Here is a 24,136-nt window from a genome sequence, read left to right as displayed (position 1 = left end):
AACCATATCCAAAAACATATTAAGAAAATTGTGCACCACGATCAAATGTGTTTCATTCCTGGAATGCAAGGATGGTTCAACATTTGTAAATCAATAAACGTAATCCATCATGTCAATAAACTTAAGGATAAGAATCATATGGCTATTTCAATTGATGTAGAAAAAGTGTTCGAAAAAATACAACACCCCTTTATGCTCAAAACACTAGAAAAAATAGGGATAGTAGGAACATACCTGAACATTGTAAAGGCTATTTACGCTAAGCCCATGGACAACATCATTCGTAATGGAGAAAAACTGAAACCATTCCCTTTAAAAACAGGAACAAGACAGGGATGTCCTCTTTCACCACTTCTATTCAACATTGTCCTCGAAAATCTAGCCAGATCAATTAGGCAAACCAAAGAAATTAAAGGGATATGAATAGGAAAAGAGGAACTTAAGCTGTCACTATTTGCGGATGACATGATTCTATATTTAGAGGATCCAAGAACCTACTCCAGAAAACTTCTAGACCTCATCAATGAATTCAGCAAAATACCAGGCTATAAAATCAACACACATAAATCTAAAGCATTTTTATACGCAAGCGAAGAAACAGCTGAAAGGGAAATGAGGAAAACAACCCCATTTGCAATAGCCTCAAAAAAATAAAATACTTGGGAATCAATCTAACCAAAGAGGTAAAACATTTCCACAATGAAAACTACAAAACATTGAAGAAAGAAATTAAGGAAGACCTTAGAAGATGGAAAGATCTCCCATGTTCTTGGATAGGAAGAATTAATATTGTCAAAATGGCCATACTACCAAAAGTGCTATACAGATTCAATGCAATTCCAATTAAAATCCCAATGATGTACCTTACAGAAATAGAGCAAGCAATCATGAAATTCATCTGGAAGAATAAGAAACCCAGAATACCTAAAGCAATCCTTAGCAGGAAGACTGAAACAGGGGGTATTGCAATACCAGATCTTCAAGTCTACTACAAAGCAATAGTAACAAAAACAGCATGGTATTGGCACCAAAATAGACAGGTAGATCAATGGTACAGAATAGAAGACACGACACAAACCCAAATAAATACAATTTTCTCATACTAGACAAAGGGGCCAAAAATATGCAATGGAGAAAAGATAGCCTCTTCAACAAATGGTGCTGGAAAAACAGGAAATCCATATGCAACAGAATGAAACTAAACCCCTATCTCTCACCCTGCACAAAAATCAACTCACATTGGATCAAGGACCTTGAAATCAGACCAGAGACCCTGCATCTTATAAAACAAAAAGTAGGTCCAAATCTTCACCTTGTTGTCTTAGGATCAGACTTCCTTAACAGGACTCCCATAGCACAAGAAATAAAAGCAAGAATCAACAACTGGGATAGATTCAAACTAAAAAGCTTTCTCTCAGCAAAGGAAACTATCAGCAATGTGAAGAGAGAGCCTACAGAGTGGGAGAAAATCTTTGCCACTTATTTCCAGAATATATAAAGAACTCAAAATACTCTACACGAAGAATACAAACAACCCAATCAACAAATGGGCTAAGGATATGAACAGATACTTCACAGAAGAAGATCTACAAGTAATCAACAAACATGAAAAAATATTCACCATCTTTAGTAATAAGAGAAATGCAAATCAAAACTACACTAAGATTCCATCTCACCCCAATTAGAAAGGCGATTATCAAGAATATAAGCAATGATAGGTGTTGGAGAGGATGTGGGGAAAAAGGTACACTCATACATTGCTGGTAGGGCTGCAAATTAGTGCAGCCACTCTGGAAAGCAGTATGGAGATTCCTTAGAAAACTTGGAATGGACCTATCATTTGACCCAGCTATCCCACTCCTTGGCCTATACCCAAAGGACTTAAAATCAGTATACTACAGAGATACAGCCACATCAATGTTCATAGCTGCTCAATTCACAATAGCCAGATTGTGGAATCAACCTAGATGCCCTTCAATTGATGAATGGATAAAGGAACTGTGATATATATATATATATATATATATATATATATATATATAAAGGAACTGTGATATATATAGATATATATATATATATATATATATATACAATGGAATATTACTCAGCTATAAAGAATAATAAAATTATGGCATTGCAGGCAAATGGATGAAATTGGAGAATATCATGTTAAGTGAGATAAGCCAAACTCAAAAATCCAAAATATGAATGATCTCACTGATAACCGGATGATGACACATGATGGGGTGTGGGAGGGGGGCAAGAATGGAGGAAGGAGGGACTGTATAGAGGGAAAAGAGAGGTGGGAGGGGTGGGGGGTAATGAAAAAAATAACGGAATGAATCAAACATCATTACTCTATGTAAATGTATGATTATGCAAATGGTATGCTGTTACTCCATGTACAAACAGAAGCAACATGTATCCCATTTGTTTACAATAAAAATAAATTTAAAAAAAATCGGAACAGAGAGAGAATGCAAGCAATTGTACTGTTAGGGTTTGGAATGGTTTCCTATCCTGATTGTGGTCATGGTTATGTGACTGCATGTATTTATTAAAATAAATAGAATGCTAAAGAATTTTAATTTTGGCATCAGCAAATTACACGTCCATGAACCCAACTAATCCCTAACCCAAAATAATGAATTGCATTTCTTCATGTACTGAGGTATCCGGAGCTATCCTGCTTTCAGGCAAAGCTTGATCCAGCAACTCAAACAACATGTCTAAGGCTCTGGTTTCTCTGTCTCTCCACTTTTCCTTCTCTGGAACTTGCATCTCTCTTACTTTCCATGTTAGATGACTTTCCATCACTATAGCAAATACCTGAGAAAGTCAACTTATAAAGCAAAAAGTTTTATTGGGCTCACAATTTTGGACAGTCTAATCCAGGACCAGTTGGCCCTATGGCTTTGGGTCTGTGATGAGGCAGCACATCACAGTAGGGAAAGCACAGCAGAGCAAAACCCTTTGCCTCATGGCCAGGGGCAAAGAAGAAAGAGAAGAGACCAGGGCCCCACATACCCCAGTGACCTAACTTCATCCCTCTAGGCTCCACCTCCTGAAGATCCCACCCTCTCCCCAGAGCACCCACCCCGCAGTCACCATCCAGGCCAACCCAGTGCCTCAGTCAAACCATGGCAGGAGCCTGCAGCACTCAACTTCCCTGAGGCCCTCAGCCAGCCTGCTATCATGAGGGCCTTCCAGTGACAGATGTGCCCTGCTGCCAAGGCGGGAGGAACAAGTGGATACATCCCATGCATTTGCGAGTCATGTGTTTTTGTCCCCTTAGGACGGGTTTGTGAGGCACTTGGAAACTGGTGGGATCTGAGGAGCAGAGGGTAGGAATGTCCCAGCGTTAACTTTCTGAATTGTGGGGTGCTCTGTTGTGTTGGCACATGTCCCTGCTGGTGTGAAACATGCTGCACACTCTGGGGTGATGGGGTGGCAGGTCAGTGACATACTCCTTAATGATTCAACTTCCTTTAACATTGGGGTCTTAAACCAAAATAAACTCCTCAGGCCACTCAGGGCCCTCTCGGGGCCTAGTAGTGAAGGAGCATGGGCAAAGGAAGGTGGAGGGCTTCAGCTCCTCCAGGGAGGAGGGATTGGTTTGTTCACCTGCCAGTGATTCAGGATGCCATTCATCACAGCAGAATGCCAGTCCTTCACCTGCTACCTGTGCCTTCTGTCCTGGGGGTCTTGGATGTGTTGTCATATTTCTCAGGGTACCTTTCTGGAGTAGAAAGGGATTATTCTTCCATGTGAGATGTGGATATGATGAGGATCCTAATGGGCAACACTTACCTGGTGCTTGAAGGGCCTGGCAATAGTCTAGGTACTTTGAATGATGACTTAATTTCCATAATTACCCTTGGAGGCATATCGTGGTTGCTTTATCTTCCAAAGAGACCAGGGCACAGAGAAATCAGGTAACTTTCCTAAGGCCACACAGCTTGAAAGTGGTAGAGCTGGGGTTCCAATCGGGCAGTCTGACTCCAACTGCAGATGCTGGGGAAATGGGTGTGAGGAAGCTAGAGCTCTGGGCCCCCTGGAGCTCTGACTCTGCAGGGTGTCGGAGCTGTGCCTGGGCTCTCACCAGTGACCATGCTGCCTGCGCATGTGGGAGTGGCAGCTGCACACTGGCTGCGGGTCTGCATGTCCCTGAGCTCACAGGTGTGTTTGCTTCTCTTTTGCCTGTAGGTGGCCCTGGTGGGTGCTCTGGAGGCAGTGCTGGATTCCAACACCGAGGTAGCTCCCTTTCAAGTTCTGCTTCAAGTTCCCGGCTCACAGGTGTACTCTCCCATAGCATGTGGAGAGTTCCTGGATGGATGCGACGTTCACTGGGCCATAGCCACTGGTGAGTCTTGTTCCCGTTGGAATGTTCCAAACCCTGAGGTCTGAGCATGCGGAGCATCTGCTTGTTGGTGAGCCTGCAAGTAACGCCCAGGGAACCTCACCTGCTTTCAGGAGCTCTGTGCTCTCTTCCACATGTCTGTCTCTTTCTTAGTGATCGGAAACACACTGAGCTGTGAGCGTGAGTGAGCCAGGCTTCTGAGGGGTGTGTTTCAGGGCACTCACGTGTTGTTGAGTATAAAGTGGCCCTTTCCTTTATGGTCTTGGTGTCTGATTAGCGGAGTTTTCCCAGGTGTGTGCATGTGTGGTAATAGCCGGGGGCAAAGTGCAAGGGCTGTGTCCGACTTGGGCAGTCTCCACCCCATGTTGCATGTCTGTGCCAAGAGACTGCATCACTGGGCTGCCAGGTGCTGAGGAAGTTTCCTTGGGCTGACACAGGTCAGGTTTGCCAGGTTTGTTTTCTACCATTGTCCTGCCCTCAGAAGGTCCTGAGTAGTGAATTGTTCTTTTCAGGGTTCTCTTGTGGGGAGTGAGGATGGGAGGCATGGGTATGTTCTGGTGTGAGGATTGTGCTGTTGACTGATATACTTGTACTTGTGCAGGCATTACTTGGGCGTCTTGCATGTCGTTGACTCGCCCTCATACTTGGTTGTGTGCTGAGCATTGAGAAAGGATCCCTGCCCAGGAATGTGGGTGTCCAATAAAGTACAAAGAAAAAGGGTAGGAAAGGCCCTGGGTGGAACCAGCTCAGAGTAGGAATGGGAAGAGCGGCCTGTGAGGATGATCCCTGTCTTTTCCAGGGTCCTGTGTGACAGGACAGGGAAGTAGAGGGGGGCCTTCAAGAGTACTTTTTTTCTTTTAAACTAGGTGGAAGAGAGAGTTAAACTACTTCATGGATTAACTGTGTTATTTGGCAAAAGATCTGTGGATAACAGGTTGGAAGGGAGACAAGTTGTTATTACTATTTTAATTTCACATGGACCAAAGTCTCTCCAGGCTTCCTAAAGGTGCCTCGCTTTAGGCAGAGAGAGAAGTTGTGAGCATTGACTGAGTGGCTTGGGGTTGTAGACAGAGGAGCATGCCCAGTCCTTCAGGCTAGAGCTCAGACATCCGTTGTGCTGACTCCCTGCTGGAGCTCAGGTCACTTCTTTTTTCCTGCCTCCCTCATGGAAGTAAAAGTTCCAGTGTCTCTCTGGCTGCTTTCCCTCCTGTGCCCAGGACAGCATTGGGCATGTAGTCAGTGCCCAGTAAAGCATGGTGGGTAGATAGTGGGGAAGCATGCAAAAAAGGTGACCGAGGCCTCTTGTTGAAGATTTGTAAGGCAAAGGAAAGTGACGTATCCAGATGGCCCCCTGACTTTGCGTGGTCAGACTTCACAATTTTTGGACTTATCGGTCATGTGGAAGCATAGCCATAGAAACCTTGGACTTTTCACTTCGGCATAGTATGCAATAAATTACGTGAGCTCTTCAACACTTTATAATACATAGGCTTTGTATTGGATGGTTTTGCCCAACTGCAGGGTAATGGGTGTGTTCTGAACGTGTTGATAGGAGCTTAGGCTAAGCTGTGATACTTGGTGGATTAGGTATTAAATACAGGTTTTTTTGATAGCAATCTCAATATTGCTGTACATGGTATGAAGTGTCCATTTGTAAACCTGTGAAATTCCTGGCTGTTGCTTGTCGGTCAACCAGTGCCTGTTGCAGTGACAACATCCTTGTGAGGACCTTCCCAGGAGGTTCTTCCCCTTTGAACGTGACTTTGGTACTTCTCCACGGGCCTCTCTTCTCCCAGGAGACACTAAGTGAGACTCTTGAGAATCGTCTGCCACTTGGTCTGTGTTCCATGCTGGAACAGCTGTACCATTGCAAATGCTTCTGACACTTGAGTGGTAGGTGCTCTGCACATGATCAAGGTGTGCAGGTGGTCACAGGACAGTTCGAAGGTTTTCCTGCTTGGTGAGCTGGCCTAAGTGGCCATGGGACTGAAGTTTGTAAGTCCCAGTGCAGTGGCGGGAGAGACCGTGGCACCAGTGGAGAGTGCCAGCTTTCAGTGACAAACTGTGGCTCGGGGTGTGAGAACCCTGGCACGGGACTGTTTGCAGAACATTAACACAGGGACTTAATGTTAGCAAAACGATGACTCTTGTTTTTCACTCTCTCTCTTTCTATTCTGATCCAGGTACCACATTAGAGGAAATCAACCAGCACTGGAACTGGCTGGGACAGAATCTCCTCCATACTCTGTGTTTGATTATAAAGACGACATGGCCAGCTTTGTCAAGGGGAAGGTGAAGGTAGGCCCTTTGATCTCCACCTTTCTCCCCATCTCGGGTGACTCTTCATGACATTTTGAACTCTGCCACGTACCCACAGTCTTCACCAGTCCGATTACACTTTTTGGATTAATGCGCAAAGGCAAATTAGTTCAATTTGTCACCTGTCAGTCTTTGCGGCACATAAAGATACAACTGAAATTTAGGAAAAAAAGAGGGTGGTGCTTCATCCTCAGGCCTAATTCCTGTTATCTTTTAAAGATATAATCATCCTTTTTTTTTTTCTCGTGGGATACCATAATGTTAAGATTTCTGTTTTTGCAGAGCAACATATTATTGTCTTCCTCAAATTAATTATTCCTGATTCATTTTCTCTTTAGCTGTAACATTTGTGACCACGTTGGACCTAGTGCTCTGGTCCCACTAATAGTGGATGTTTGTTCTGCAGATGCTAATTAAATGCAGTTACAGCCAGGTAAGGTGTGAGAAGGCAGGAGAGGAATCTTGGGAGGTATTTGTCCATACCTGCTGCCAGTTACATTGTTACATAACTGGTGTCCTTGCAAGGACATGATGGTGATTGGTGCTTTAAGATCCTGTTGGGGAGGGACATGTTTCCTTGTTCTACAGTGAACTCTCCTTACATACTTGAACATATAAGCCTGCAGTACAGTTTTCTTCCCTTGGGATAAAACCTCCCCAAAGCCATCCATCTTTCCTCCCGCTTCCTGTTCCTCCTTCCTCACCCTCAGTTCATTTCCTCTATTCAAAGGATCCCCAGTGTGGAAAGAAATTGTCAAAATAGTGCTGTATACATACATGAATATACGACAGTGAATTCCATCTTTGATGCATACCTATGAAGCACTAATTAAAGACCAAATACGTAGTAGAGAGCCCACTAAAGTAGGCAGCCCAGGGGAGGGAAATGGAGCTCATTCTATTCCATGCCTGTATGATGATGTCAGAGTGAACCCCACTACTGTGTATAAGTAGAATGCACTAATAGAACTGTTGTGAATATCCCAGACCATGGATTTTGTTTTTTGAAAACAAACCTGAAGACTTCCAGCTTTTCGTAAGGGGTGTCAAAGTGAATTTTTGATTTTAGAGCAAGCAAGAGAAGCAGTCTTTTGCATTTGGGGACTAGGGGATGTGAGCAGGATGAGTGAAGAGCAGGGGTGACCGAGGCCATCCAGTGCTTGGCAGCCAGTGCATGAACTCTTACCTGTGGGGTCAGAGCTGACCTGGGCTATGGTAAAAGACACTCACAGCTCTCGGGACACCCCTCATCCTTGCCGATGAACTGTGCCTCGGTGTCCTGTATCAGATGGGACTGAGCATCAGCAACACTTGACCTGCCTCTCTTGGCCTAACGTGAACTGTAGTGGTTCTTTTCTTGAGGTATTTCCCTTGCTTGGGAGGAAGGAAATTGATTTCTGCTATGCTGCTTCCTGAGACCCTTCTGTAGGAGAAGGAAAAGTGTCCTCTCCCTAGGTTCTGTAGTTGAGGCCCTGGAAATGACATCGCTATGCAGCAGATGAGCAAGAGAGAAAGAGTTGATATGAATGCACTCAGAGTGTATACATGTGGCAGAAACTCAGCCATGTAACTGGTAGGGTGGTTAGAATCGACCTTGCACAGCACCTTAAGGGAAAGCAACCAGTTGACTGAGGACTGAAGTGACAGGAAAAGGGGTCCATCTTCTGGGGTGGTGCAGGGTCGGGGAGGTAAACATGGGGGAAACTAATGGCAGGGTAGGGCTCTCTCCATGAGTCTGTGTGAGCCCCTCATGCTGCTGAAATCAAGAGGTCAAAGGTGTCTTCCCAGGACAGAGGGGGACACACCTGTGCAGATGGAGAGTCCCTCCTGACTCGAGGCAGATGGGGCAGGGCGGACAGTCTTTCTGGTACCCCGTCTTTTTTGTTTCTCAGTTATTTTTTGCTCAGTTATCCTTATGCTGAAGTGGCATGTTTGGGGGTGACAGTTTTGATCCGTGACACTTCAAAGCTAGTATGCCCTAAAAAAAGGAAGGAAGAAAGGAAAGCTGAGGAGGCAGTGCTGGGGAGCGAGAGCACATCGTGGCCTTTGTTCTCCCCACTCCTCGGGCCAGATCCACAGGGTGTGAGAGTTGGACCTTTCCTGGGCCCTTGGCTGCTCCATAAAACTTGAAAAATCCCTCTGCTTCAGCTCTTCCTGGAACCAGACATGCAGCCATGACAGTTGGGAGGCCCTATGGCCACCATCATGTCTGCTTGGAGCCTCTGAATCCTGTTCTCCGTCATGCCAGTCAGCTCTAGAGCCTGATAAATAATGAAGAAAACAGTACACTTCACCAGCACTGAGGTTTATTTTATAGTAAGTATGATTAGATTATTTTAATGTGAGTGCCCAGGTTTCATTTCTAAAAGGACTTATACAGTGAGGATTTGGTAACACCCCTGAGAAAACAGCCTCATCTTAGGAAACATAGGCTCTCATAAGACCGTCATATAAAACACAAATGAAAATGTTAAGAAAAAGAAAAGGACAGGTAACGACAGACTGTCACCCTTGAGAAATGGACCACAGCTTTTATTCTAGTCTCTTCTGTCACCACCACAGATCACAAAGGTCCCTTCTTGGTAGTGGTTGACAAAAGAGTTGCAGTGTCAGATTGTGCCCTCTGCTGTTTTCCGCACTCCCCAGGGATTTAGGAGTACTTCCGCCCTCTAGAAGCTTGGCCAGGGTCCTCCCTTCCACCTTGAACAAGTACAGAGTGGACAGTGGTGGTGCATGGCATTAGTCTTCTCCAGATCCTGCAGTTGGCTTTATACTGAACTTTTTGAACCTAATGAAGATATTCGTTCATGTTTTAAAGAGACTCTTAGGTCCTAGTTGTGTAGTTCTTCGGGGCTGATGTGAGTTGCCACACCAGAGCCAGTCACTGGGTTTCGTATCTCTTGTGTTGGTTCGCTTTTCATCGCTGTCACAAATACCTGAGTGACTGACTTAGGGAAGGTTGGTTTGGCTCCCAGTTCTGGAGGCTCCAGTCCGTGACTGATCGGGCCCCTTGCTTGTGAGCCTGTGATGGGACAGCACATCAAGGCAGCGGCTTATGGCAGAAGAAAAGTGTTCAACTCATGGCGAGCCAGGAAGCAGAGAGGAAGGGGCTGGGGTCCCGCTGTCCTCTTCAAGGGCACGTCCCCAGTCATCCAAGGACCTCCCGCCAGACCCCACCTTGTGCAGTTCCATCACCTCCCAATACACTAGCTGGGAATCAGGCCTTTAACACATGGACCTTGGGGAGGCATTGAAGATCCAAACTGTAGCATGAGTGTAGGGAGGATTTGGGAAATAATTGTGAATTAAAATTCTCAAAACCTTAGAAGTCAGCTGATTCAGCCACAGCTTCATGGTCATTAAGTGACTGAGAGACTTTTCTTTGTGTTTTGCAACCTTGTGATGGTTAATCGATCTCTGCCTTTTTTTTTCCCCCTCTGGCTGTGGCTGTTTCAGGGTTGTGGACAGGAGTGGTTGTCGTGGAAACAACAGCGATTCCTTAAGTGCCTGGGTGCATCTGTCCTTCCTGCTTCCTGTCCCTTGTGCTGTCTTCCTTCCCTTTGCCCAGCTCCCTGGATGAAGGCCCTGTCTCTTGTGAGTCAGGGTCTGATTGCTTAAGAGATTAAGAGAGCAGCAGCAGGGTTGCTTAGCAGAAAGGGGAGCCCAGGAAGTTCTGAGAAGCGGTGGTGACGTTGGAGGCCAGGTTCGTCCTCCTTGAGGCAGAGAAGGTGGTCACCTATTGCTCTTGCTGCTGCTGTAAGGGCTGGGTGCCCCGCCAATGCTGTCTGTACATCAGCATCAACCACCTCTGCTTCTACCCCTTCTCCTGGTCAATGATGTCATGTGAGGCCAGTGCCAGCATCTGCAGTATTTGGTCCTTCAAGATAAAGTTGGCCCTGGGGTTGATTGGCATGGCTCCCTAGAGAAGCCATTAAAGGTTAAATCCCACAGCAAAAGATTTAAGTGGGTGGTTGAGAAGACAGCAGGTGATACTGGATTAGTTTCCAAATGATTTGTGCAGATAATTAAGTTGAAGTATACATGCTACAACGAAGGAGCTTGATTTTTTTTTTTGCTTGTTTTCTGGAGACAATTCATTTTTCTGCTACCTTCAGGAGCATATCTGTGTAACTTATTTAAATAGCTAGTCAAAACCTTTTACTATCATAGATTATGTTGAAGATACAGTATCATATCTGATGGGTGAATATTTCTATAGGAGTAGCATGTACTTCTGCTTCTTAATGCAGAAGGACATCTTTTAAAACACCCGTCCTTGAACATCATGACTGTTGTATATGCAGAACACTTTACCTGGGTCCACTTCAAATCCAGAAAGAATTTATGACATCGCACCAGCAGTGGGCACTTTCCTCAGTACTGGCATTCCCACAGGAAAAGGCAAGGCCACAGGTGTCAGTTGTGTGTTCAAGGTTTCAAAAGCCATTGCCATTGAAAGCACTTTCAGAAGCCATTTCAAGAGCCCGTGCTGGGTGGCATGGGAGATGCACACGTATGTGTGGTTTTCTTTATTTATTCTCCAAGTGCAGCCAGTGGGAGGCCTCCTTCTGAATATCTGCTGTGGCCAGCCTCCTGCACATGCTGTTTTCTCTTTCAGTCTCACCAGACTCCCTTCTGATGCCTCAGTATCCTGCCCTGTGTGCCCAGTCATCTCCTGACCTTGCTTGGAATGGGCTCCAGCCTAACCTTGGCCATCCTTCTTTCTGAAATGCTTTCCCAAATGAACACTTTTCCAAATGCTTTTCCTTCTCTCCTTAGCCTCTTTAGAAACTCCTGTTTGTCCTTCAATACCCAGTTCAGATTGGTCATGTCCACCATGCCTTCCTTGTCCCCTTATAATGTACACCATGTCTGTTTCTGGGCTGTGTTCTGCCAAGTTGGTGTTGCTTATTTGCTTGTAGTTTAGTTTTTCCTATTTGTGCTGCTTAAGTGCAGGGCGTTCCACAGAGAAGTCACTTAATGAACTCAAGTAGGCAGTGTAGATGAAACTAGTGTGGGCAGAAGAGCTGGCATAGCTGGAAAAGAGTAGTCCCAGGCCTGACATAGTAATGAGGCTGTTTACAATTCTAAAGTCATTGAAAATGCTATGGCTAAATAAGTGGAAGGAAATGTTACAATATGACATTCATTCTCTGAGGTGAAAAGGAAATGATTTCATTTGGAACACTAAGGATTGTCACTAAACCTAATTGTGTTAGGATGATGATACTTGGAAAAAATTAATTATTGCTAATATTCGATCATGTTTTTCTACTTGTTATCTGTATGAGGAATCGGCTAACAGATAAGATTTTATCTTCTCCGGTTTTCTTCTGCATTAGCCTACTGCCTATCATTGTATCCACACTAATTCTCAGATGCCTATAGTGGTGCATGCCTGTAATTACAGCATCCCAGGAGACTGAGACAGAAGGTTAGCAAGTTGAAAGGTAGCCTCAGCAAAGGCGAGGCACTGAGCAACTCAGTGAGACTAAATAAAATACAAAATAAAAATAAAAAAATAAATAAAATACAAAATATAAATAAATATATAAAATATATATATATAAATATATAAAATATACAATATATAAAATATATAATATATATAATATATAAAATATATAAAATATAAAATACAAAAATATAAAATACAAAATTAGGCTGGGGGTGAGGCTCAGTAGCCAAGTGCCCCTGACTTTAATCCCTGGTACACCCCCCAAAAAAAAAATCTGGGACTAGCATGTTTGTTTAAAAATGTATCACCTGCACTATTTTATATTATCTTTATTAGTAGCAGTATTACTGAGGATTGAAGTCAGAGCACTTAACTGTTGAGCCCTGCCCCCCATCCCAACCTTGCTTTTTGAGACAAGGACTAGCTAAGTTACCTCCCTAGCAAGGAGGGATCCTCCAGCCTCCTGGGTCACTGGCACTAAAGGTGGTGCCACAGCACCTGGCTGTCTTTCGGGCAGTGCTGGGAATCAAACCCAGGGCTTCACACATGCTAGGCAAGTGCTCTGCTACTGAGCTATGTCCCAGCACCTGCTTTCTTTTTCTAAAGTGAAAGTCTTGCTTTGTTGCCCAGGCTGGACCTAAAACCCTGGGATCAAGACACCCACCTGCCTCAGGCTTGCAGGTAGCTCGAAGGTGCACATACACTGTGCCTGACTGTACTGTATTACCTTAGCATTTCATAGAATCTGCTTGTAGTGTCTTCTAAGCATAATAAGAGTCATGTGACACAGACTCGATGCTCAGCCCGCTTCTGTGAACGAGAAATGAATAACCCTCTTGCACACTCCTTTTTCTTCTACCTTAATGTGTGAGTGCTGTTTTTGAAAGTAGATTTTGTGTGATTCAGAAACTTTTGCATGAGTGTTGAAATATTCTTGAAGATGTATGCTATTGGATTGCAAAATGTTGGTCCTTGAAAGTATGCAGTAGCCAGCAACCTGGGAGATGACACTTCAATCTTTAAGAAAACCCTTGGCACATGAGTTGGGTTTCACCAGCAGCTGTCAGGCAGTTGTGTACTCTTCCCCTGCACAGGCTTTGAGACTTTTGCATTTTAGCTTAAAAGAAACAAATAGAACGTTGGATTGTTATTTGCTGATGCTTGAAGTTTGGCTCCCACTTTATGGGGGATCTGATTTTGCATCGTTTCTCTTTCAGTTCATCTTGTAATACCTTGGGTTGATATCCAGAAATTGGAAAGGACAGCCAACGTCTTTGTGGCGGACACCATTCGGATCACCACACAGAATAAGGAGCGTGACTCCTCCATGTTTCTGATCCTGGATGCGGTCTTAAAGATCATGGAGCAGCTGGTAGATGTGATACTGCGGAGGCTGCTGGATAATGAGGTCTGGAGCCAGATGTGCAGGAGCCAAGCCAGATCACCAAGAGGTAGAGCTTCAGTCCCATGGTGTCCCTCAGCTGCTTGACCTTTTCGTGTGCTTTGCTTAGCACCTTTTGGTTATGAGGTATTCGCTGTGTCCCTGGGCATTGGTTCGAGGGCCTGTGTGCATAGCAAACCCCATGAATGCTCAAGTTTCTTTCATAAAATGGCATGGTATTTGTATAGAAACCTTTTTTTGGTTTTCTGGTGGTGCTGGGGTTGAACCCAGGTCCTTATGCATGCGAGACCAGGGCTCTACCACCGAGCTACACCAAGTCCTCATCTTTTCATCTTAAATCACAAGGTAAAAAATGTTTTCAGGGCAGCTGAACTGATTTCGATACCTTTGTCATCAATAGAGTAAGTCAGTATTTTGTATAATTTGATCCATGGTGACACCAGTCATGGAGACTGTCAGGCTAGTTGCTTGCAGTGTCACTAAGGAGTTCAGCTTTATCATCTGAAGTTCAAACCCAGTGTTTGAGCTGGAATTTGATTTCAGGTTTGCAGATCATAACTGGGTAACTAACCACAGCTCTGATGTCAAGGTAAACCGTTTTGAAAGATCCTATGAGAGACCACAGAGTACTGTCCTGGATTCAATTTTTGACATACTTACAGAATCAGGACTGATCAAATACTACTAGTCATTAAACAGAGTTTTTTTTTCTTTACTTTGAAATTTATATAACACAGACCTCCCCATTTTCAGGCATGCAGTTCAGTGGCATTAAGTATGTTCACACTGATACATGACCATCCTCACTGCCCATTCCAGAACTCTTCTGACTTGATTAAACTAAAATCTACCTACTAGACACTATCACCCTGTTCAACCTTGCCTCACAACCGCCATTCTGTTGTCTCTGTGGAATCAGCTGGATCCCTCACGTAAGTAGACAACACTCAATGTTTTGCTTTGGGCTTATTTCGCTTAATATAATGTCCTCAAGGTTCATCTCTGTCACAGCATGTGTCAGAATGTCCTTTCTTTTCAGGGCTGAATCATAATCCATCATATGTACATACCCCACTGTGTTTATCCACTCATCTGTCCATGCACGCTTATTTTGCTTTTACCTTCTGGCTATTGTGAACAATGCTGTCATGAACTGGGCACACTAGGGCACACTAATTTCTCTGACACCTGCTTCCGATTCTATTGAGTATTTTTACCCAGAAATGGAATAGCCAAATCATATAATCCTATGTTTAATCTTAAAAACAGCTTTAATCTTTTACTTCAAATCTGTTTTAACATTCCTGTATTTTTTTTTCCATTGACATTTCTTTAAAATATCCAAGGAGATTAGTAAACCATAGCTATAATGCCTTTGCTCATGAGGCAGTTTAGTACCTCAGCATCTGAAACTCTTGTTTTGTAACCGAATTTTGGAGCAGTTTTTATTTAGATTTTTTAATTAGGGATGCTCAACTGCTAAAGTTTACATAGATCTTGTAAAATCTGAAAAACTCTGAAAATTGAAACTCTTCTGGTCCCAAGCATTTTGAATAAGGCCAACTCAACCTGTAGTGAATTCATTCAAAACCATGAGGTCTAGTGTTCAGTGCTAATACAAGGAAAGTCATCTTGAAAACAGCAGATCTCTTCCTCCTTAAGACATGCTCTTTCTTCTCACTGTCTGGTGGGGGTGCATCTTTCTCAGTGGTGGTCCTTGAACAGCAGCATGTTTAGGGTTTTCATGTATTCAGAATGACTTCCCATCCCTTCCAGCTGTGTGCATGTAGTTCAAATTGATCACGTGTTGCCACAAAAGGCACATAAAAAAATGCTCTTTATAGGTTTCCTTTTTTCTTTGTTCCCAAATTCAACTCCATGTGGTGTTGGGTCACCTCTGATGTGTGATAGTTCTTTTGGAAGATGGATGGCGCTTATCTCTTCCTTACGAAAGAGACTCTTGGGGCTCTGATCATTGTTTTTGTTTCCTGGTCCCTAAATCCTTTTATCTAGCAGCCTGAAGAATTTCGTGTGGGATTGGCACCTGTAGTCACTTGTTCTGCAGCAGCACCCCGGAACTTCCTGCTCCTTCTCTCACTGGCTCAGAGCCCCTGAGCCAACCTCTCTGGCCTCTGGTTTCCACCATTCTACTCTCAGCATTTTGACAGCAACATTTTTAGAGTTAAATGTAAGTGTGTTGGGCATTGTTGACTCTCAGGGACCTTGTGAACCCCTTGAGGGACCTCACCTTCCATTCTTGCACTATGTGAACTTCTTTTTCTTTGTTCTTTGTAGATATACTTGACTGTCATGTGTAATTTGACATGTCCTACATCCATGGAGTACAGCTTCCCTTCTTGTGGTTGTACAAGATGTGGAGCTACACCAGGCGTATATTCCTATACGAATGTAGGAAATTATGTGTGATTCAGTGTGTGTACTTGGCGCAGTGCACTTGCCTTTCCTTGGCTCCCTGGTACTCCTCTGGAGAAAAGTCAGGCTCCTTTTCGGTTATTCATGTCTGAACAGTTAAGACTTTCAATGGGTAGTTGAGGTTTCACAATATTCACAGGACCACACAATCATCACTACAGCCACGGAACCTTTTATTACCCTCCCAAGAAGCCTCACATTAATGAGCAGCCACTCCTTATTTCTGTCTGTCAGCCTCCTGTGCGGACATTTCATGTAAATGAGTCTGGCACCTTGTGGTCTTTGTGTCTGGCTTCTTTCACTCAGCCTGAGGTTTCCAGCTCTGTCCATGCACACTTTCTGTTGATGGCTGAGTACTATCTACCCTGCTTGAGGGCATGTGCCACATTTGCTGTGTCCATTGATCAACTGGTGGACATGGGGTAGTTTCCACCTTCGACTATGAATCTGCTGCTGTGTTTGTGTGCCAGTTAGTGGACGACAGTGCTCAAGTCTGTTTGGTGCATTCACCTGGGAGGGAATGTCTGGGTAAACACTAGGTCCACTTTCAACGTTTGAGGGCTTCTGGCTCTTTGCCAAGGTGAGAGTGTCAGTTGGCCTTCCACGAGCAGCGTGCAAGGGCTCCACCTTCCCCATGTCTCACCGATGCTCACCCCGCTTATCATCTAACTTCTCCACACATGGCCTTTGCTGCCATTTTTGGAGTACTGAGTTATTCAAACCAGGATCTAATACTTATTTGAGTTCATGAGTTTATGAATTTCTTGCTGGTGGGGACAGCGGGCTCTGCTCCTTGCACTTGGTTGGAAGGGCAACTGAATGTCTGGATGGAACATGGGGTTCACAGGCTCTGGAGGAGCATGACTTTTTTTTATTTCAGTCACTAAACTATCACGTTGTGCCAGCAAGTTCAAAAGTGTTTTCTTTTCAATCTCGTGTCTGTTGACCTTTCCGTATCTTGAACTCCCCCCACCTCTCACCAGGGACCTTGAAACCCAAGCACAGAAGGAACTGTTTCGAATCTTTTTCAGGCTACCAAGAAACAGAAGCTGCACACTGTGATGGACCTGCTCCTCTGGACGCCCTTCAGTCGGTTCCACACCGCAGGACGCATGTTTTCCTCTGACAGCTCCACCTGCTTTGCCAGCATAGAAGATGACTGCTACAATGTTGTCCTTCTGCTCAGAGAGGTACACCCTGCCTCTCCCCTCTGCTTGACCTGCCGTGCACACTTTGATGCACCATTTCATCTTTTTACCCATGTGGTTGAGTCCATTTTCTGCTACTACAACAAAATCCATGATGCCAGGTTTACTTATTAACCAAAAAAAAGGAAGAAAAGGCTTAATTAACTCCCAGTCCTGAGGCTCAAGAACATGGTGTTGGGTGAGCACCAGTGAGGGCGTTGTGGTGGACAGTGCCCCCATGGCAGGAGCATGAGTAGATGGAAACATCATATGTGAAGACAGGAAGCCAGAGAATGGGAAGGACCATTCTTTGTAACAATCCTTGTTGTGGGAATGAACCAGGTCCCATAATCCCTACTGAGGGCTATTCTTCCAGTGACCCATCCTTCCCCTACTAGACCTCACCTCTTAAGGTTCCACCACCCTTTAATGCTGCCCCATTGGGGATCAAGCTTTCAACACAAGAACTTTCGGGGGACACACTCCAACTATATCCCATCCAGAGCACCTTGGGCCATCTGATGGCCAGGCTCCAGGAGGGAAGTGTGGGCTGAATTACAGCATTACCCCTTCAGCCTTCCTTTTTTCTCTTGTTGCTATGGCAACCAAAGGTTGCCTAGAAGTGATGGTAAGAAAAACATACCCTAGCCCCACACTGTTGATAAAGCTGTCATTCAAAAGTACATGCCTCGCAATCCAAGCTTTTCCTACAGCTCTTTAGGAAGGGATCCTCCCCTTTTGTTGCCTAAAAAAAATACAAAAAAAAAAAAAACTGTAAAAAGCTTCACCTTTAGAAAATAGGGGTCGAATTGGCATTTATTCTCCCGTGGAACTTGTGAAAGATTTAAAAATGTCTCCTTATGTTAGGATCAGGTCCCTCCTATAACTCTGTGATTCTCTCATTGGAAACGGGAGTGTGGGCAACCTGAGTTTGTTTCTGAATGCAAGCAGCTTGATCCTTGATCTCAGGCATCTCTGCTGAGGGGGTACCACAGCTGTTACACATCAAGACCTCTGGGGTCTCGTTTCTCGTACCATAGGTCCTGAGCCTGATTGTTTAGAAACTCAGTGTTTTTCCTCATATGATTTCCCAGATCTATCCCCTCCTTCTCCAATAGATGTCTTCATTTTGCAAGCATTATTATCAGTGGAGCAAGAAATAGACATGATGACCTACATACCTAAAAATTGATTTTTGAATTATGCATAGCATGAAATTTACCTTGTAACCAATTTGTAAGTGGAATCCTACAGCATTGTCATTTTGTGACTCGTTTCTTCCACTACACAATGTTCTTAATGTTGATCCACCTCTTATCTGTTAGAATTCCCTTCCTTTGGAAGTCTGAGTAATATTCCATGGTAGCCTAAACCACAGTTCTCTTATCCATTCATCTGTGCATGGAAGCTTGGGTTACTTCTACCTTTTGGTGATTGTTATTGATGCTCCCTTGCACACTTTTCAACCTTTATCTCAGGTCCTTGTTGCCATTATTCCATATTAGATTAACTTGTGAGCATTTCGTGGAGGCCTGCCTTCCTTCTTTTTTGCAGTACTTACTGTGATTCAAATCTTTTTATTAGTGCCTTGCAATTATACATAACAGTGGGATTCATTGTTCATATTGGAACATGTACAGAGCGTAATTAGTCAGTTCTGTTCTCCAGCACCTCCCCTTCATGTGCCGTCTTTTGCATCAGGTAGTGAGCATGGAGAAGATGGAGGACACCAGTTTGCTGCCCAGCCCCGTCCTCATCAGCATCAGGAGCAAGATGGCCTTCCAGTTCATCGAGCTCAAGGATAGAGAGACCTTGGAAGAGACCCTGCTTGAGAGACTGAAGCAGGTTCACGCCAACCATCCTGTGCACTATGACACATCAACCAATGACAAGGACATGGTAGGAGCCTGCAGTATGGTGGCTTTCTGTGACGTGACAGTCCCCCTCTCACCACCTCTGTGTCAGTGGGCTCCAGAGGGCATGTGTAGGAAGGGACCCCCTTGGGTGTGAACACACAATGTGCTAGAGATGATTTGGCCTCCAGTAGTTGGGGGTGTGAGTCCTGTGTCACCTCTGATGGGCTGGGTGTCCCGAGTGGGCATCGAACGCGATAGAGTGGCTGGTCGGGAATCACACCACTGCTTGTAGGGGTTGATCTGGTGTCCCCCAGGTTCGGGGGCCTGGTGGTGTGCTCCCTGGGTGGGTGTGGAGCAGACACGCCTCTCCACATCCAGAGGGATTGTCAGGCACCCCCACCTTCTTCACAGGCTGGGGTGCTGCCACACTCCAAGGTTGCAGGGGTTGATGCCCTTTGGAACAGACAAAACCTGCTGAGAGAGATCCTCCCTCATTCTTAGGGTTGGATGACTGCAGAAAAGGACCTGGGTCTGCCAGAGCCTCACCTTCTAGAACTTTCATTGACATATACTTTTAAAAACACATTTTAAACTAATACTTAATAATGGTGCATATTTTCCTCTTACTTTTTTTTGTTTTCTTTTAAGGGCTGGACACACATCACCTGTTTTGTACTTGACAAGCAGGTGCAGTGACCACAAGTTTGGGGATCTTGAAATGGTGTCTTGTCACAGCAGCAAGGAGCGTGAAGACAAGAGCCTACCTCTGCACCCCGGACACCTGACCATGGTCCTCCAGCCTTTGGGCAGCCAGAACCCTGACTCCCACCTGGTTGTTGAAGCTACTCCTTCCCTGGTGTGCCATGGACACTGGAAGCTGGGCAATGACCATGGAGGGTGTGGCACCTGAGCACCAGCTCCTCCACCTGGGTGGAGAGGTGGCCGTGGATCTTGGGCAGCAAGGGCTCTATTGAGGACTCAGCAGAAGGGGAGCTGGCCTTTCCCCTGTCCGTTAGTGGCTCTCATGTCATTCCTGCTGTGTGACTTGGGCAGTGGGCGGTGACGGTCCTGTGGGTTTTCAGGTGTCAACCAAGTGTTCCTCCCACTGGCCGGTGGCATCTGTGAGCATCTCAGTGTCAGTTTCCCGCGTGTGTGTCCTTGGACAAAGGGCTGCCTGTCCTCTAATTTTAAGAACTAAAAATATTTTTGCTACATTCATACTTTTTCTTTATATGGAAAATTTGAGGCGAATAGACTCCAATTTCGTAAGTAGACTCTATGTGGCAATGAAGAGACTAGTTTTGACCTTGTCACTCCCTTGGGGACCAGGTGTGGCTGCAGACCTTATTACCCCACACTCTAAGTTACTGCAGCTCCTGCAGCATCAGTTGTTACTTTTAGTGATCCAGACTGACCTTTCTTTTCAGATGTGATGCATGCACACACACACACACATTGGAGGTATGGGTATATATATATATGTGTGTGTGTCTATTCATTATGTGTGTGTGTACATATATATATATATATATCCACATTCATATATATACATATGTATACATATATATATATAATTATTTCCTTAATCTATAATTTCCTAAGTATTGAGCATATATGTATCCTCCCATTGCTGAAGAATGCAGGTTATTAAAAGCATTTCACCATAACCAACTCAAACTCTCTCTGAGCGTGTGTGCTTGTATGTCTGTTGAGTGTGTGCGTGTGTGTGCCTTCATGCATGTGAGTATCATAATATCCAATATTTCATTTCTCCCATTGGAAATTGAGTCAGAAAATGCAATCTGCCATACTCCCAATACCAAAATGTCATTTTGATCAAATGAAACATTCTTTCATCTAGGGTTGAATGTTTCCGCTAGGAATTACTGGTAAAATGAATAGATTCAAATCATGAAAGTGGATCAGAATACAGAAACATATTTTAAATAACAAAACTTAAGGTCCAATTATGTATGGAATTGATGAGTAAACATTTTAGAAGTCAATCTCATTGATCATCCATGATGCAATGCTTTAGCACTGCCCAGAGAGACAGGAGCAGATTCTTGTCCACAGGTTCCAGCGGTGATGTCGCACCTGAGTTGCCTCATAAGAGGGAGGTTGGGGAGGGATCCAGTCATCCTTTTCATCCTGAGGACAGGTCCTCTTTCTCAGGATGAAGTCTCTCCTGACATGTGGCTTCATCGCATAAAAGACGTTGGCATTCTTTGGAATCTTCATTTCTGGGGAGAGAGGGGTACAGGTTGGATAGGTGGCACTTGAGACGTGCAGAGCAGGACACCCCAACATCTGACAGCCTCTGCCAGCAAAGGCCTGAGTCACAGACCTGAGAGCTGTCCAGATCATCTCCAATACCACCAGACACATCCTCAACCATCTTCCCGAAGGAAAAACTAGGTCTAGGACTTCACCAGGACTAATGCGTGTTGCCTCCAAAGGCTTTGGGCTCCAGAAGATCACAGTTCATCTTGATTTTGCCAAAGCATACCCCTAGGGATTACATCTGAAATCTTACACAGATGACTCATGTGCTCAATGTTTCACCCCCAGTTCAGCAAGGTTTCCTGGTGGGTTTTGGGTGAAGCATTCCATGTTGAGCGCTCTAATGTGATCATGGAATACTCAGTCAAGATGAAGAGAACACTAAGCAGTGGGAGAAAGTGGAAGAAGGTTGGGCATGGATGGAGGAAGACCTGAAGAGGGAGAGGCCCTCAGCACACATATATTTTTGCTGGGGGCTCCTCTTTTTTTTTTTTTTTTTTTTTTTGCAGTGCTGGAGATTGAACACAGGGCCTTGTGCTTGGGAGGCAAGCACTCTGCCAACTGAGCTATATCCCCAGTCCTGGGGGCTCCTCTTTATCCTCATTCTCCTAGTAGTATTCCTCATCTTCTTCCCATCTTTCTCTCCTTCACTCTCTCAGTCTCCTTATATCACATTCTATCACCTGGTTGGCAAGTGCTCCATAGGTTGCAGGTGCCACACCCTCTGCCATAATGCAGTCTCAGTTCAGAACCAAATGGAATGCTATGAAACCCAGAGCCAAAGCAGGAGTCCCCTGCTAATTTATTTTCCCCAAGTATTTGACAGGGAGGAAAGTATGACCAACTGAGACACCTTGTGTTAGCCATGTTCTGTCATTGTTGCTAGTCAGCTCCATGTGGACCAGGCATCCTACAAGGGAGGCCACATCCCAAATGCTGCCCTACTGAGATCAATCATTCCAAAGACCAGGAAAGGAACGGCTTCACTCCCACATTTTCCTATGGTCCAGGGATGCAACAACCCCTAGTGGGTTTCAGACGGCCAGAGAGTCCCTGGCATGAACACCTGTCTCCTGCTGCCCTCCTCTAAAAAGGGCCTGTTCTCTATTTGGGTTTGGATGGACGTACCTGTGCTATGAATTTCCGAGCCCACCAAGGTTTAGTCTTCTACTTCCGTGAACTCTACTCACTTAACAGTATTAGTGGATTCAGATATGAGAGAATGTTTCATAGGCTGGTTTTGGTTGCGGTTTTCAGTGTGGACAGAAAGGGGATCATAGCTGCTTTAGGGTTTTGGCTCACAGAAAAGAAAACAGCAATGGCATTAATTACAGGTCAGCTTTGTGGCATACGTGCCTAAGAAGCCCTCATCTGATTTTAGTGAGGGAAAATAACCTGGCTCTACTGATTCCATCTAGGCAAGTGGACTCAGGCACAGAAGACTTGGTCGTTTGTGCAGTGTCAGACTGTTGAGGCTGTCTCCCAGTCTGTTTTTTTTTCACATTTAGTCCTGTTCCTGCTTGCTAGAATACTGACAATGCTCTGCACAGAGAGTGGATTTCTGGTCATGGAGAAGGCTTTCAATAGTACTGCTTCAGTCCACAAATGTACCAACTGCATCCTTAGCCCCTGTTTTCCCATCTTCCTCTGCAAACACTCCTCTCAGTGAGCCCTGGGGGCCACATGACCCCTGCAAGAATGCTTTCTTCCTCGCTCCTCAGTGATATCAGCATTGAATGCCTGTTGCTGTCCAGGGTTGGACACCTGGTGGGGAGGTACACTAGCCCCTGGGGCTGATCAGAGAACCTAGAGACCTTCCCAGCAGTGCCAGTGTGGTTTTCTTTGTGCACCAGGCCCATCAGTACCTGTTTGAGTGTTGTTCTTGGTCAGATTCTACTCTTTTGGGCTACGAGTTGACCTGAGTGCACTTCTTCAATATGGCTCCCCACCATCTGATTGTCCCACTTACTGTGCTGTTGGGAGATGATTTGTCCCAGTTCATAGTCTTGTGGCTTCTCCTGCATCAGCAAGTGATGTTCCAGGGCCCTGCGAATGACTGCAGGAGCCCTGTCGTTGCATGTCACCTGCATCAACGTGGGAGATAGGCCTTGAGGAAATGGGCCGTGGTGTGGCTACCCAAGAACAGTGTCAGGGACATTCAGGGGGAAGTTCAGCTCTAAATACAGGGGCACCATCATTACTCACTACTCCACTACCTGAGGGTAGCCTCCTGGTAATTGCCTGGGGTCTTCCTCAGGGCTATGACACCAATTCTACAAAGGTCTGCCTGGCCCTGCCATTGCCCTTTGTGGAGCCACATTTCACTCAGGGTCAAAGGATGCCACAGCCTGGGTAGAGAAACACTTTCATGCCACCACGATGGAAGGAATGGACCAGTGACCTCCTCTCTCCAGGGCTGTTGCAGAATGCAGGGTGAATTTTGGGGTGGCCCAGGCAGAAACCCAAGAGACTTTGGTTGTGATTGCCAGGGCACAGAACACACTCAGAGGGAAGACCAATGATAGCCGTGAGAGCTCCTGGCCTCCAGAGGCTCAGTACTGCCTGGGATGGAGGAGGACACCTCACTCAGCCAGGGTGGCATGGAAATGGGCCCCTGTACAGCACCTCCCTGGAGGTGGAGTGTGCTCCATCCACATGAATATCGCTTCTACAGCGAGACCCTCGGCGCCCTGTTCAAGGGGTAGGAAGAATTTCATGTTGCTCTCCTCCTCCATGTGCACCAGCATTCTCCATCCCACACAGTGCAGCCTGCATCCTGCATCCTGCATTCTGTCCTTTTCTCATCTCCCACCAAGACCTGCCCCCGCACTTCTGGTC

At 45.2% G+C, this 24,136-nt stretch overlaps 2 protein-coding genes across 6 annotated transcripts; one reads left to right on the top strand and one right to left on the bottom strand.

The window, feature by feature from the left end:
* The first annotated feature begins 4,218 nt into the window (after positions 1 to 4,218).
* LOC124974774 (TBC1 domain family member 8-like) lies at positions 4,219 to 21,104 on the top strand. 5 transcript variants are annotated; one of them, XM_047537796.1, is made up of 8 exons: positions 4,219 to 4,363; positions 6,544 to 6,658; positions 7,018 to 7,112; positions 8,828 to 8,995; positions 13,355 to 13,588; positions 17,004 to 17,162; positions 18,861 to 19,058; positions 19,664 to 21,104. In XM_047537796.1, exons 5-8 carry the CDS (start codon positions 13,541 to 13,543, stop codon positions 19,709 to 19,711), a joined length of 453 nt encoding a protein of 150 aa, XP_047393752.1. In that variant the 5' UTR covers positions 4,219 to 4,363; positions 6,544 to 6,658; positions 7,018 to 7,112; positions 8,828 to 8,995; positions 13,355 to 13,540; the 3' UTR covers positions 19,712 to 21,104. The 5 variants fall into 5 exon arrangements, with proteins under 5 accessions (XP_047393752.1, XP_047393750.1, XP_047393749.1 ...); XM_047537794.1 differs by having other exon boundaries at positions 6,544 to 6,695; XM_047537793.1 differs by having other exon boundaries at positions 6,544 to 7,112.
* LOC124974776 (ral guanine nucleotide dissociation stimulator-like) lies at positions 20,933 to 23,523 on the bottom strand. Its single transcript, XM_047537798.1, has 2 exons — positions 23,268 to 23,523; positions 20,933 to 21,258 (listed from the first exon to the last, which is right to left on the bottom strand). Exons 1-2 carry the CDS (start codon positions 23,386 to 23,388, stop codon positions 21,050 to 21,052), a joined length of 330 nt encoding a protein of 109 aa, XP_047393754.1. The 5' UTR covers positions 23,389 to 23,523; the 3' UTR covers positions 20,933 to 21,049.
* Between the last annotated feature and the right edge of the window lie 613 nt (positions 23,524 to 24,136).

Source organism: Sciurus carolinensis, unplaced genomic scaffold, assembly GCF_902686445.1.
Source record: "Sciurus carolinensis unplaced genomic scaffold, mSciCar1.2, whole genome shotgun sequence".
NCBI lineage: Eukaryota > Metazoa > Chordata > Mammalia > Rodentia > Sciuridae > Sciurus > Sciurus carolinensis.
Note: the sequence above shows the minus strand (reverse complement) of the source record. Positions and strands in the feature narration are given on the sequence as shown.

Bases quoted from the DNA above. Each gene is read 5' to 3' on its own strand.
- LOC124974774 (XM_047537797.1), top strand. From the start codon at position 13,541: ATGAGGTCTGGAGCCAGATGTGCAGGAGCCAAGCCAGATCACCAAGAG. The intron at 13,589-17,003 runs GTAGAGCTTCAG...AATCTTTTTCAG, and splicing joins CCAAGCCAGATCACCAAGAG to GCTACCAAGAAACAGAAGCT. The intron at 19,059-19,663 runs GTAGGAGCCTGC...TTTTCTTTTAAG, and splicing joins CAACCAATGACAAGGACATG to GGCTGGACACACATCACCTG.
- LOC124974776 (XM_047537798.1), bottom strand. From the start codon at position 23,388: ATGCAGGTGACATGCAACGACAGGGCTCCTGCAGTCATTCGCAGGGCC. The intron at 21,259-23,267 runs GTAAGTGGGACA...CTCTCTCCCCAG, and splicing joins AATCATCTCCCAACAGCACA to AAATGAAGATTCCAAAGAAT.